The 14,439-nt window shown below is 43.4% G+C and overlaps 1 protein-coding gene across 1 annotated transcript; it reads left to right on the top strand.

Annotated features, from left to right (window-relative positions):
• The first annotated feature begins 3,301 nt into the window (after positions 1-3,301).
• Positions 3,302-13,430, top strand: NUDT3 (nudix hydrolase 3). The gene is made up of 5 exons (XM_018560617.1): positions 3,302-3,470; positions 10,946-11,056; positions 11,892-11,936; positions 12,606-12,690; positions 12,844-13,430. The coding sequence occupies exons 1-5, from the start codon at positions 3,375-3,377 to the stop codon at positions 13,002-13,004; spliced, it is 498 nt and encodes a 165-aa protein (XP_018416119.1). The 5' UTR covers positions 3,302-3,374; the 3' UTR covers positions 13,005-13,430.
• Positions 13,431-14,439: the final 1,009 nt, after the last annotated feature.

The raw sequence follows: 14,439 nt of genomic DNA, 5'->3' as shown, positions 1-14,439 counted from the left end.
AGTGAGCCGCCGGGTTGCATTCCAGAGGCTGAACGCACTGGCACGCACTCCTTATGGTGGGACTGGGCCCTTAGGGCTTGTTCACACAAATTACGGTGCTTTCCAGAGCGGTAGCTGCTGGAACGCACAGCAATCACTCACAAATCTTCCCGCTGAGTTCAGGGGTGGGAGGGGGCGTTGCGGTGCATTGAAGTCAAAGGCACTGCAGCCATCTCCCGTAGTGCGATCGGATGCGTGGCAAATTGGACCCGCCCCCTCACTGTAAAGCCCGTCGGCAGTGCGGGGCCCCGGTGTTCGAACACCGGGACCCTGCACTGCCCCATATTGCAGGACCGCACTGAGACTGTGCTGCCCGGTACCATTTAATCCGCGGACCGGTACCGGTCCGCGGACCGGGGGTTGGGGACCACTGCTCTATATGGACATATCAAGGGTCTCTAAGACCCCTAATGTCACCTAGGGTCTACCAAGGAAGCTGATGAAGCACAGATCTGCTTCACCAGCTTCTTCCCTGGCTATAGCAGCCAGAGAAACGACAGCTAAAGGTGGAAGTGATGTAATACACATCGTTTCCACCTTTTAGAGAGGAGGAGAGATCTGCGGTGGGGGAATGATCTGTACGAGCAGCCGGTGTTCTGGGTCCCGGGGGGGGTAACCGGCAAAGGAGGGGCGACACGGCATACTACAGGGATATACAAGCGATCGGACTGCTATAGAGCCAGCCGAACGCTTGTATGAAACGGCCGGTTACTAAGGATGCTCCTATACCGATACAAGCATCGGTATCGGCAGCGATACCGAGTATTTGCATGAGTACTCGTGCAAATACTCCCATACAAAAAACGAGTACCTGTGCCGCATACCAGGACCTCCATGGCGTCTTCAATGAAACAAGATGGCCGTGAAGTCCTCCTCCCAAGTCCTCAGTCATCTGCTCCATTCTGAGCTCTTCTCCCGCTGATGGGCCGATTGACAGGCTTCCTCACTAGTCGGAAGTGACTGGTGAGGAAGCCTGTCATCATGCAATCAGCGGGAGAAGAGAATGGAGCAGATGGACTAGGCTGTGACACGGAGAAGAAGACACAGCAGGTTAGTATTGCAGCACCGCATGGGGGCTGGGCACAAAAATGCTGTTTTTTAACTACATATATTTAAAAAAAAAGACATTAACCCCTCCGTGACTGACGACGTACAGTGTACGTCGCCAGCACCCCCGCCGTGCTTCCCGGGCTCCGTTGTCCCTCCTACGGGACCGGTGTCCGGGGAGCTGGGGAGGAGGTCGACTAACTTCATTGATCCCCTGGGCTGTCAGTTCTGGGCTCCTGCAGCCCAGCTATAAGCTATGGCAGTGCGATCTGCACTTCAATAGCTTATTTCCAGTGTAAAGGTGACACTGGGGGTCTTTTGGAGTAACCTGGGCATGTTGGGTATCGTTTTACTCGTTGTAGCCTTATCTTTTATATTTCATTAAAAAAAAATGTTTTGTGCAATGGCATGATCTAAATATTCAGTTCATTTCATTATTCAATGTCTTTTTTTTAATATTATAAAATTTATATTTTTATAAAATAAAAACAAAACATTGAATAATGAAATTAAATGAATATTTAGATGGACATGTCTGGACATGGGCTCATCTATTTTCCCCACTATGGGGATACAAGCCTTAGTTAGCAATGGCATGATGAATATTCATTTCATGTTCTTCATAATAATAAGAAACTGACCTAAAATCATGATTTGTATTGCTTTAAAAAAAAGTGACCTGTCCCTTTAAGAAAAAGTATTGGTAATCGGTATCGGTGAGTACTTGAAAAAAGTATCGGTATTTGGTCTTAAAAAAATGGTATCGGACCATCTCTAGCCGTAACAGCTGTACACATTCCCGGTGGCATTATGCTTATGCGCGCGCTAAAAAAAAAAAAAGCATGTATAGGTTTGTCCACCTGCTGGGAAGGATCCGCCGGCCACCCGTCATTTTATCATGGGCAAGGGGTTAAAGGAGAACTCTGAGGTGAGTGCTTTTCACTCACCTCATAGTTCTAGCCGACCTGTGACAAAGACTGTCACAGGTTAGATCGGGAAGTGAGCGAACACATACCGGCGCTCGCTCACGTCTCGATCCTGTCGCGGCAGAGACTGGATTCCCCTCCCCTGTCCGATCCTCCAGTGCTGACTGGTGGAACGGACGGGGGAAGGTACAGCTGGCTCTGCCTCTAGATAGGCAGAGCCAGCTGTCAGTCACGCAGCTGGGCGGATCCAGACATAATTGGCGGGATCCGCTTCAGCTGCGCCGTCTCAGTATACCGCGAGCTGTAGTTCGCAGTATATTGCGTGCGGTGTCTCAGTATACCTCGAGCTATAGCTCGCGGTATACTAAGCTTAGGGTGACTGGAGGATGCTAGTTTGTGTCCTCGTGTTACCCTAATGAGAACTATGGGGAAAAGCCCTGACACCATAGTTCTCCTTTCAAGCAAAAAAAAAAACACAAATTCTAATCACGGCAAAAACGCAATGCACTGGAAAATGGTGTGAACCTGCCCTAATATTGACCTCCACAGGAGTGGTTTATTATACATGATACACTGGGGTATGCAACCTCAGCACTTAAACTGTTGTGGAACTACCAATCCTATGGGGACATTGCAAGATCCTAAGTGCCACAGGCATGACTCGCAGAGGCATGGCCGGATTTCTAGTTTCAGCACAGCTGGAGTGCCAAGATTGCCTATGCCTGTGATACACAACGTCCTTGTCATATAGCTATGGCTCATTATTGTATTAGAAATTCCTTGTTTTTAATATTCGTGTCATTTGGATGTGAATCTGGTCTTTTTAAAATGCTTTGAGATGCAGCACTAACTCTGCTTTTGTTCCTATTGAATAATCTTAAAGGATTAAACAAAAAAAAATACAAAATCCATAATCTGCCACTGGAAGTCATGCTGGTGGCTGTCAGTCTTGCAATGACTCATGGGATTTGTAGTTTGATCACCACTGGCGTGCCTAGGTTGCCAACCCCCGACATAGGCCTATTTTACAATAGGACGAGCAGAAAGTGCATGTAAATGACAATAAAAATCCAGCAAGCAGATATCCATGTGCAGTATAGTAAGAACTCCAGAGCGGAGATAGAAAATACTGCTGCCAGGTTTTGTGCGCAGTGATTACAACCCCCACCGCCAAAACGGGTGTCCGCCATGCCTGCTTTGTAGTAAAGGCACGGAAATAACCCCAGCGGTGACCAATGGCAGCGCAGCCACCTGCCGCACCCACCACTGACAGGCCTATAGCTCCTCCCACCCATGTGGTCAGTCAACTGATCGTGACGTCAGCACAGGTCCTGTAGCCCGCTTGGAATTCGGCGTCTACCGATGAAGCTAAAGAACAACCAGACCCGGACATACGACCGGGATGGGTACAAGAAACGGGCGGCGTGCGTGTGCTTCCGGAACGGGACCGAGGATGAAGTGTGTATATTGCAGTCTTTTGTCTGTTCGTGTGGGTGGGCTGTTTATAACTACGGCACGGTGTAAACAATGGAATATCGCTAGCTGCGAAGGGTGATGCTAGAAGGCGTGTGTGGGGACTATTGTCTGTGCACAGCGCGTATGTGGCGGTGGCTGTGTTATGGGCCGATGTCTGAGCCTATTGGCTTGGATTGCTATGGAGTTCTATGTGACATGTATACACAAAGAGAAAATCAGCGCCGTGATGTGAAGTACCGTGGTGGAGTCCATCCAGTTCAGGTCATCATACGTTGTGATCTCACATAAAAATGTATCTAAATTGTGTAATATAAGGGAAGGCCCATACAATCCATGCAATATGTGTCATTTCAGGCTAGTCCTTGCAGAACCAAGGGTCACCGTACACGTTACAAGCTGGCCATACAACACCTGTACAATCAATGTGGGCTCTACCAAAACTTTGACCTACCGAAACCATCCAATCAATTTGTATCCAATCAGGCAGTTCCTTTCACTACATACCTGTTGGTAGAGCTAACAGAGATTGTACAACCTAGTGATGCACCGATACTGGTTTTTCAGTATCCAGTACCAATATTTTTGGGTACTTACCGATACCGGCATCAGTGGGTCCCGGATTATCAGTAAGTCGGGCGGTGGGTCATGACCCGCCGCACGGGTTCCTGATTGCCTTTCAGCCCGGTGTTCTATTATACAATCAGATTGTATAGTGATAGGTAATGCAGCAGAATGATCTGTAGAAACTTTCCACATTCTGCTTCAGGGGAGATGAGACTGCTTGCTCCATAACCACATCCCTGGTGCTGGCTTAGCTTGCCTCCAACGAAGACATCCTTTTTTACCATCTGACTGTACACTGAAATGCAAACCGTTGTTCATCGTCTGATGGACTGACGCATTTTGCACCAGGCACAAAGCTTTTTCAGAGAGTCAGTTTGTTCCTGCCAGCTATCTAAATAGAGCTGACCATACACCAGTAGAATTTCGTTTATCACAAATCCATTTCTGAAATGTTTGTTCAATTTTTCAATGGGGAAAATCCATGGTCATTTCCGACCATAGTGACAAAAAAACAAAATCCAAGAAGCAGGATGGAAAAAATGTTCTCCAAAAAAGTCCTTGTTTTTAGAACGGATGTACCGTGCTGTAAAATGTTCTGATGTACATAAATATGCTCCCGTTTATCAAAGTCTTTTACAGGAAATATATGCGGTCACAGCACCCAATTGTATTTTGCTTTCTTTTCCCCTCTTATGATTTTCCTGGGCAAGTGTAGGCAACAAGCTGCACACACAGCCAAATGCTGGACCTTTCTGACCGGCAAAGTTTCAACACGTCCAGGAAGCTTGCTGCTAAACCCCACCCCTTTTACATTCCTATTGGCCGTTCATTGTGATGGGTTGCCTTAATTTAGAATGGCACCCTAATTAGGGCTGCAACCAATTGATCGATAATGAGCATAGTTGCCTACTATGCTCATTATCGATTAGTTGATCTGGGTCCCCTTCGCCCCGGGAGCCAGCGGGAATCGGAGAACACACAGACCCCTGCAGCCGGTGCCCAGCGGTAAAGAGAGCACCACCAACCCCCACCCCTGCCGCATTGGCTATGCAGTTTTCTCTTCTATGCTGGGAGCCTGCTGCGGTTTGTGTCCCCTCCAATCCCCGCTACTCTCCCCCGCCTCTATTGGCAGAGGCAGCGGGGATACACCTGCCGGCACCCAACGGGGAGGAGAAAGCTGTCAGGAGGCCGGGCGTTGCAGGGAGGAGAGCTGCAGGATGATTAGCAAATATGTGAAATATTTGTTGATCGTTCCCTGTAATATTCACACACCGTAGTGATCAGTTCTGATCACTCCGATGTTGGTAAATAATTGAGGACATAGTATTCAGATACTGCGTCCCCAATTATGAACAAACCGGAAGTGCTCTCCATCACTTCCTGTTCATTCATGATTGTGGACATTAGTATCTGTTTACGATCTCCTCAATTTTGGAGTGAACAGAAAGCCTCTTTACTGAGTGCTTTCTGTTCATTGAGTGCTGGAGCTGCAGAAAAAGATTGAGGGCTCTGTGTCCTCCAATCTCCTTTTTTTTTTCTATTTCAAAAGGGAAATATCAAGGGGCTGTTTAGACCAGAGACCCTAACAGTAAGGTAAAAAATGGTGCAGGAGGTGCACTGCGGTGCTTTTCATTTCAGTGGCACCCCAAACGCGCCTCCCGCCTGCAGTTCGATCTCTCGCACTGAAACGCACGGTACCGCAATGCCTGGCATTGCAGTGATGCTAAAAATTGTGCATGCAGTTTTATTCTGAAGCAAACTTTGTAACACCCCATTTGTGTATTTTATTTTAAATTAAGGATGGTATTTCATTTTTTTTTTTTTTTTTTTATTTGATTAATAAAAAAAAATAATTGGCCAACTAATTGATTATGAAAATAATCGTTAGTTGCATCCCTAACCCCAATGCACAAGTACATTTGGTGCCAACAGACTCACTCCCACCTGAAATGTATTGCTGCTTCCCATGTCAATAAATGACCTCTCCTGGGCTGCCCTTGTCTACCTTTTACCTTTCTGGGTGTCTTTCCTAACTTATAGCATCTGTGGTGTTGCATAGTAAAAATTCTGAAATAATTCTGCTAGCATCTGGTCATTTATGGAGAGAAATTAGTTACTTATGCCTGATTAGTATCAGAACCTTGTGGTTGTGCTGGGAAAATCTGACCTTTCACTGCTTATTAACTAGTGATAAGGGAACTGTACTTTAAAGATAACATTTGTTTATAGGTTAACTTTAAACTGTGTTAACAGTCTTGCTGGGTTGGATAAATGAATGATAATGGCACCAATATTCAGTGAAGTCATCAGGTTGCAATGAAGTGTCTATTTAGGTTCATTGCCCCCCCCACTTGTCCCTTGAAACACTCTCACCAAAGCACTTGTTCTTGTTTACCTGCTGGGTGCTTATCTATGCAAGGCCTAAAAGATAATAATAATAATTATCAAGTTAAAGTGACACTAAACTCAGGAGTTAAATCTTAAAAATGCATTCAAATACCCCAACTATTAACAAAACTGTATCTTATTTGTGTATCACTCGGCTGTAGACCCTCAAATCATCTCTTAATTGGTGCAAATTAGCTAATTAAACATGAGATTGTAGTCCCATTACAGGACCCTCCAGAAGGAAGGACAGTGTCAGCACCAATTCAGAGATGATTTGAGGATCTACAGCCGAGTGATATGGAGCAGTAACAGCGAGTCTTGACCTGCCGGTGCTAAAGGAGGGCATACTATCAGACGTGGACAAATTTGTTGGTACCCCTACAGTTCATTGAAACAATGCTTCATTCCTCCTGAAAAGTAATACAAGTAATGACATTAAATGCATTTATCTCATGTGCCCTGCATGCCATTGGTATGGCATAGAGTAAAGCAAAGAAAGTGTGAGAAGTTATAAATCTGGGGTAGGCAAACTTTAGCTCGCCAGCTAAAGTTCTACAATTTCCACCAGGCATCGCAAGACTCTGACAGAGGCAGGGGCATGATGGGATTTGTAATTTTACCACAGCTGCAGGGTCGAAGTCTGTCTGTTTTTTCAGGGGGTTTTTGAGTGACAGCTCAAAGGAAGAAGATTGAGGAGGGCTCCACTTTTGATCGAAAAACATAAAAAGAAAGCCAGACTGGGATTTGCTTAAATGCATATTGACAAGCCACAATGCTTCTGGGAGAACGTCCTTTGGAAAGATGAGACAGAACACCGATGAAGAACACTGCGAAACAAGGAGAATGCTTGGGGGCTTGGCTATGTTTTGTGGCTGCTTTGCTGTGTCTGGCACAGGGTGCCTCGAGTCTGTGCAAGGCATAACAAAATCTCAAGACTCAAGTAATTCTGGAGCAAAACACACTACCAGTGTCGGCTCTTTCTCACTGACGGGTCATGGGACTTCCAACAGGATAATGACTGAAAACACACAGCTAAAAGCACCCGAGAATGGCCAAGTACAAAACATTGGATTGTTCTGCTATGAGCCCTGATCTGAATATTGAGCCATCGGACATCTATGGAAAGAGTCTAAACATAGCCTGGAGAAGACACCTTTCAAACCTAAGACAGCTGGAGCAGTTTGCTTAAGAAGAGTGGGCCAAACTGCCTGCAGGCAGGTGCAGAGAGCTCCAGAAATCACTTGTTGGCACTGATTGCCGCTAAAGGTTGTGTAGCAAAATGTTAGGAAGCCTTGTTTTTGTCCATGCCGCTTTCATTTGTTTTATTATTTGATAAAACATTCTGTTAGCTCAAAAGCTGTGTTGTTTTGTTTTTTTTAAATATGTAAAAGAGGATGGATGCTAATTAATTTGGTCAGTTTCAGAGAAAATTTGTGGGTTCTAATTTTTTCCTGAAAATATATAATCAAAATTGTCCTTGTTTGTAGGCATGGTGTGCCTAAATGTGCAAGTATAGTGTGCTTGCACATTATGGGAAGAGCCCAACCGAGCTAGCTTAAGTTCTGCTTTAAAGTGAATCTGTGCTTTGCCCGTAGGTGGTTCCTTTCCCCCAGCATCCCTGACAAGTCAATTACTTGCCTATCTTGCTCCTCTGAAAAGTTCACTGTGTGGCACACCCCATGCTTGAAAATAATTGCTGTTGGGTCCTGCTCCTCCCATACATGTGTGCTGCAAGCTCTATTCACTCCAGTAGAAGGTTCTTACTCTACTCATCCTGCAGCGATCCAGCTGGATGGCAAGAGGGCCCGCTAAGGCTAAATGCAGAAAATGTGTACTCTTTTAAAATATTCAATGCACTTCCAGACAGGAGGTGAACATACACTATATTACCCAAAGTATTGGGACACCCCTCCAAATCATTGGATTCAGGTGTTCCGTGGAATTTCCTGGCTACTAAATATTCCACGGTCAACTGTTAGTGGTATTATAACAAAGTGTAAGCAACTGGGGACAACAGCAACTCAGCCTTGAAGTGGTAGGCCACGTAAAATGAGAGAGCGGGGTCAGCGCATACTGAAGCGCACAGTGTGCAGAAGTCGCCAACTGTCTGCAGAGTCAATAGCTACAGACCTCCAAACTTTGTGTGGCCTTCAGATTGGCACAACAACAGTGCGTAGAGAGCTTCATGGAATGGGTTTCCATGGCTGAGCAGCTGCATCCAAGTCTTACATCACCAAGTGCAATGGTAAGCGTTGAATGCAGTGGTATAAAGCACGCCGCCACTGGACTCTAGAGAAGTGGAGGCGTGTTCTCTGGAGTGACTAATCACGCTTCTCTGGCAATCCGATGGAGGTGTCTGGGTTTGGCAGTTGCCAGGACATTGGTACTTGCCTGACTGCATTGTGCCAAGTGTAAAGTTTGGTGGAGGGGGGGATTATGGTGAGGGGTTGTTTTTCAGGGTTAGGGCTTGGCCCCTTAGTTCCAGTGAAAGGAACTCTTAAGACATCAGCATACCAAGACATTTTGGACAATTTCTCGCACCCAACTTTGTGTGAACAGTTTGGGGATGGCCCCTTCCTGTTCCAACATGACTCCGCACCAATACACAAAGCAAGGTACTTAAAGACATGGATGAGCGATGTTTGGGGTGGAGGAACTTGACTGGCCTGCACAGAGTCCTGACCTCAACCCGATAGAACACCTTTGGTATGAATTAGAGCAGAGACTGCGATCCAGGCCTTCTCGTCCAACATCAGTACCTGAGCTCACAATTGCGCTTCTGGAAGAATGGTCAAACATTCCCATAGACACACTCCTAAACCTTGTGGACGCCTTCCCAGAAGAGTTGAAGCTGTTATAGTGGCAAAGGGAGGGCCAACTCAATATTGAACCCTACGGACTAAGACTGGGATGGCATTAAAGTTCATGTGCGTGTAAATGCAGGCGTCCCAATACTTTTGGTAATTATAGTGTATGTTCTAGTTCAGTAAAAGCTTACTTTAATATTTGGTGTGTGTGGTTTTTATTACAAATCTGTGCTTTGCAAAAAAAACATGTGGCAAATGATTCCCAGAGCACCACTGGTTTTAAGAAAAGACTGTGCATCAAAAGTATCTGTCATAACAGCAGGCCTTGTCTTCAGACTGAGCTATTCTATTTATGGACGATCACTACTATGAATCAGGTAGTTCTGAGTGTACATTTCAATTTGACCTATTAAACTATTCCCATTTTCACAGACAAATTTGCGAGAACCTCTATTTTGGAGGAATTCATGATCGTGTTTGCGACCAAATGCTAACTAACCGCAACGTTTTCTCTTTTTTTTTCTTCCTTTTTCAATCTATGTTTGTGACTCGCTGCACATTTTGCAACATTAAAAACCCACCAAACTGGTGTACATTCTAGAAGTCTACAAGTTTATGTGTTCCTATTCACACAGCATACTGAAAAAATACCGGAAGCTCTGCCTCTCCCTATAGAAAGCCTAGGGACACATTGAGCTTCTTCTATTCAACATACAATGCAAGAAGCCAAGCTTCTAGGTATTTAACTCTGTTAGGACAATGTTCAAATCTAGTTTACAACTGATGAGATCTGGCAGCACATTACAGATGGGGTTTATCATCGTAAACAGTACCTCCCCACCTCCCTTGTGTTGCAGAGGAAAAGTCAATTTAGTGAAAAACTTTTCTTAGAAAAGTGCATGAAAAATGTGGGCAGCCATTTGTTATGCGATGTAAAAAAGAACATGCATCAAATATAAAGTAGGTTTATGATGGAGAACTTTCTCCATGGAAAAAAAAATAAAGTTTAAAAAAAATAAAGTTTAAATAAACTAAAATAAAAAAATTTAAGTTAAACTAACATTAAAAAAAGAATTTTTTTTTGTGTTATTTTAAATAAAAGGTTGGTTATTATATTGGCTTAGAGTTTTACAATTCACATTATTTTAAAGCCATGAAACTAATTAAAATGTCTAGTATAATGCAAATAATTTTATTAAAAAAATATATAAAAGGCGGGGAAAGTCATTTTCAGTTACTGCCTGACAAACTGCTGCAGGAGGTGCGTTGCGGTGCCATTCATTTCAATGAATCCCAAATGCACCTCCCGTTCGTATTGATTGCCTGCACTGGAACGCGTGGTACTGCAATGCACTGCGTTGCAGTGCGATTTAAAAAAATAATGTGCATATCGTTTTATTCTGAATTAAACATTGTTTGAAACACTGCATTTCTGTATTTTATTTTAAATAAATGACTATCTTTTTTTTTTTTTAAACTGATTATGAAAATAATCGTTAGCTGCAGCCCTAGTAAGTTTTATGCCAGTTTTGCTGCAAAAGTGCTAAACCTTGCAAACAGGATTTAAGGACCCTCATTATATATGTATGTGTGTTTATATATCTGTTTGCCTGAAGTGGCATTTTAAACTCCACTAGGGGCATTTTTATTGAGTGAAGAAATGAAGCTTGACATGGCTATCTATAAATGTTTTCCCAGGTACTGCTGGTAAGCAGCAGTCGCTATCCAGATCGTTGGATTGTCCCAGGCGGAGGTCTGGAGCCAGAGGAGGAGGCCAGTGCAGCAGCTGTTCGAGAAGTTTTTGAAGAGGTAGTTGCCCTATTTTCTGTGTACCATCTTTTGATAAAAAGTTTGAAATAATAGTCGTTCACATTGTACTAAAGACTGCTTTTTACAACTTTGTGAAAGATGATGAAATCTATAGGACTGGAACCATGTGTGCCTATTGGCATGATGTCTTTTCCATTGAATAAGACATCAAAAGTTGCAGTATACTGTGCCTCGCACGTGAATTGGGCCTACAGTGCGTCCCTGCACCTTATTAGGAGGAGTTGGCTACCTCCTGGTACACCTGCATGCAATTTATCAACTTCATTAATATGCTCACACTTGGAGACTCGGATACATAGAGTTAGGACCACACTTTGCAGAGGTGCCATGGCGCGGCAGTGTGGCTTCTACATATTTTTGGCCAAAAGTTTGTGCAACTAAAACCTCTGATTTTAACGCATACTGTTGACAGGGCTACTTGTTTGGTTGCAGGCTGGCTGGCAGGTTGAGGCTGGGGAATTTTTGTGTTTTGTATTGTAGCCCCACCCAGCCCTGGAGTTGTCACACCTTTCTCACTCCCCAATGGATGTCTGCTACATCTTCAGTACCATTTTATTTACCTTTTTAAATAAATTGAAACCCTTATATAAAAAAAAGGATAGAGAGAGCCAGGAATCTAGCATTTTTTTCAGGAGGATAGTACTGGCAACCCCTTCATTTTGTAATGACATTCATTTTATATGCAGAGATGTTGAGCATGTTATGATTATGAGATGTGGACACTAGAAAACACTCCCTGTATTTGCAGATTTTTGTTCATATTTTATAAACAAAGATCAATGAATTTTTCTACTTTGCTACTTGTTTCCAATAGGCTGGAGTTAAAGGCACCTTGGGTCGTCTGCTGGGTGTGTTTGAAGTAAGTAACCCTTCAATAATGTTGAACTACAGTTTAAGGGCTAGTGCAGACATAGGTGATGCGTGTCCTAGGACCGTGCTATCATGTGCAGTTGAACACAACGGTTGCCACGCGGCCTTTTTGTTTTCAATGGGGTTACATCCGCGCAGCAATCACAGAAAAAAAGGTACATGCATTTTTTATTTTTTTTTGCGGCTGTTTTAGCTGCAATTGTGTTCGATTGCAGGGGCAGAATCCCGCGCAATCCGCCTGGCGCGACTAGGGTGCCATTAGAAAATGGCACCAGCAGTGGTGGGCGACTCTATGACAGCATGGCAATCCGCACAGTATCGTGCATGATTGCTGTGCGGTCACAGATCACGCAGGCCTCTAAGAAAATTAACACAATACAATGTTGCCCATAGGCAATTATTGGTTTTCACATGTTGAGCGTTTTAAAACGCCCAGGTGTGAACCAGGCCTTTAGGCAGAGCTGGCCCTTTGCTGGAGACTTGACCTAAATAGAAATGAACATCTACCGTATTTGTATAATGCAGCACCACTGTGCTATGATTAGTAATACGTGTCTATTTTATGCAGAAAAGAAATGAGGGTTATACTTAAACTAAACCTGTGTTTTGCTCATGAGAAGATTATTTTTTTTTCCCCCGCCCAATTATTTCTCTACAGAACTTTGAGAGGAAACACAGAACATTTGTTTATGTCCTGACTGTGACCGAGGTCCTGGACGATTGGGAGGATTCTGTTAGCATTGGTATGTGGGATAACCTGATTACAGGTAGTTATATGTGTATATTATTTGGAAATGTATGCAGGTCAATGAGGTTTCCAATAATCATAAATTCATGTTGACTTAAATAAGGTGCTTGTGATCATAATGTGCGTTAATGGAGACACCTCTTTATAGGACGGAAGCGCCGCTGGTTCAGCATTGAGGAAGCCGTTTGTGCTTTGCAGGGGCACAAACCAGTGCAGGCATCCTACTTCCAAAGTCTGAGGCAGAATTGTCACCCTAACAATGGAGCCATCCCCCTGCCTAGCCAGAGTTCCCTTCCAGATGTCAGATGACCTATTTAACCCTATGGACTCCATCTTTGCTCCTAATCTCCTTTCTTCTCCCACCCTGAGATGCATCCAGCAGAAAGAGCGTCACTGAAAGTGATGACCTCCACTGGGCCTCTGATGTTTTGTTGTTCAGCGATGGATTGTGTATGCTGTGAATCCCCCCCCCCTTTGTGTGTGACATGGACACATTCATGGCTCACTAACCGGTTCCCCCTTTCCTTCATATTTGTGCCATGATCATCTTTAGATTCACATTTCTGACTCACCCAGTTTCAGTTTATATTCTAGGCGCTAAGATAGAAGTGTTTGCCCGTTAAACCTTTACAGTTCGCTATTTAGTGTTATTTTTCATCTCCCACGTGTACTTATTTCTTAAGCTGCAGCTAAACTAACTGGCTAGGCTCTGAGGAGGATTCTCTAGAGTTTCCAAACTGAAAGAAAAACCTATAACAGTGCTGTTCAAATGTCTAGAATTGATTTGAATCTTCTATTGTACAAGTGTTGTTTAAATAACGATAGAAGACAAACCACAGATGGAGCTAAATCTTTTCAGGAACAATTTCATTTTTGTACAGTTGGCCAACACTTTGATAGCTATGTTTTTCATTTTGAAATTTAGTGCTGTGGTGGATTAGACTGTAAAAGGACTGGCCACGTATCAATAAGCCAGCCTAGTATAACATTGTATGTGCTGGTATTTTTACTATTCTATAGAACAAAAATACCAGTAAGCAAATGTACTCAAAACACAAATATTTTAGTGGAATTTTCCAACAAACTCCTTTTTATTTTTCAGAACTGTGAATTTTCTTTCGTTAGGCATTTAATTTCTTTTACAGTATTTAATATTTTCTGTAACGCAGCTTTTAATACCTGTCATTGTGCAGCAACGTAGCTTTTGACATACTGTATCACACTTTTCTATGCCCATAATGCTTTTGCTTGTGTCCTGTCATAACGCACTGTGACTCCAACTGACCTGACTCCTTTTCTGCTATGTAGTTAATGACATAGACTTATAAACTGTGACAATGGAATATGTGAACACTGTTTTTTATTCTTCTCTTTTTTTAATGTGATTATACCTTACCCAATAATTTTACTAAATGGTAACCGTTTGCTCTACCCAACACCATGTTAGTTATTGAAAGCCTGCTACCTCTTGGAATGTAGGCTCACTGTAAAAACTTCTATGTTGCATGTGTTCGAGGGAACGTATTAGCTAATAAGGAACAAGAAGAATAGGTGCAGTTGTAGGGTAGGACATTCTTTATTGCATTTTAATAGATACTTTCCCTTTTGTGTGTGTGTGGGGGGGGGGGGGGGAAGGGGGCTGTTTTTCACTTTTAAAAAATCATTTTTTATTTTTTTTTCATAATTTTTTTTTATTTTTTTATTTTTCACTGTTGGGGGAGCTTTGGGAAATATTAGGGGTCCA

This window comes from Nanorana parkeri, unplaced genomic scaffold, assembly GCF_000935625.1.
Source record: "Nanorana parkeri isolate BGI_ZX_2015 unplaced genomic scaffold, ASM93562v1 scaffold468, whole genome shotgun sequence".
NCBI classification, from domain to species: Eukaryota; Metazoa; Chordata; class Amphibia; order Anura; family Dicroglossidae; genus Nanorana; species Nanorana parkeri.
The sequence above is the reverse complement of the archived record's forward strand: the minus strand, read 5'-3'. Positions and strand labels throughout refer to the sequence as shown.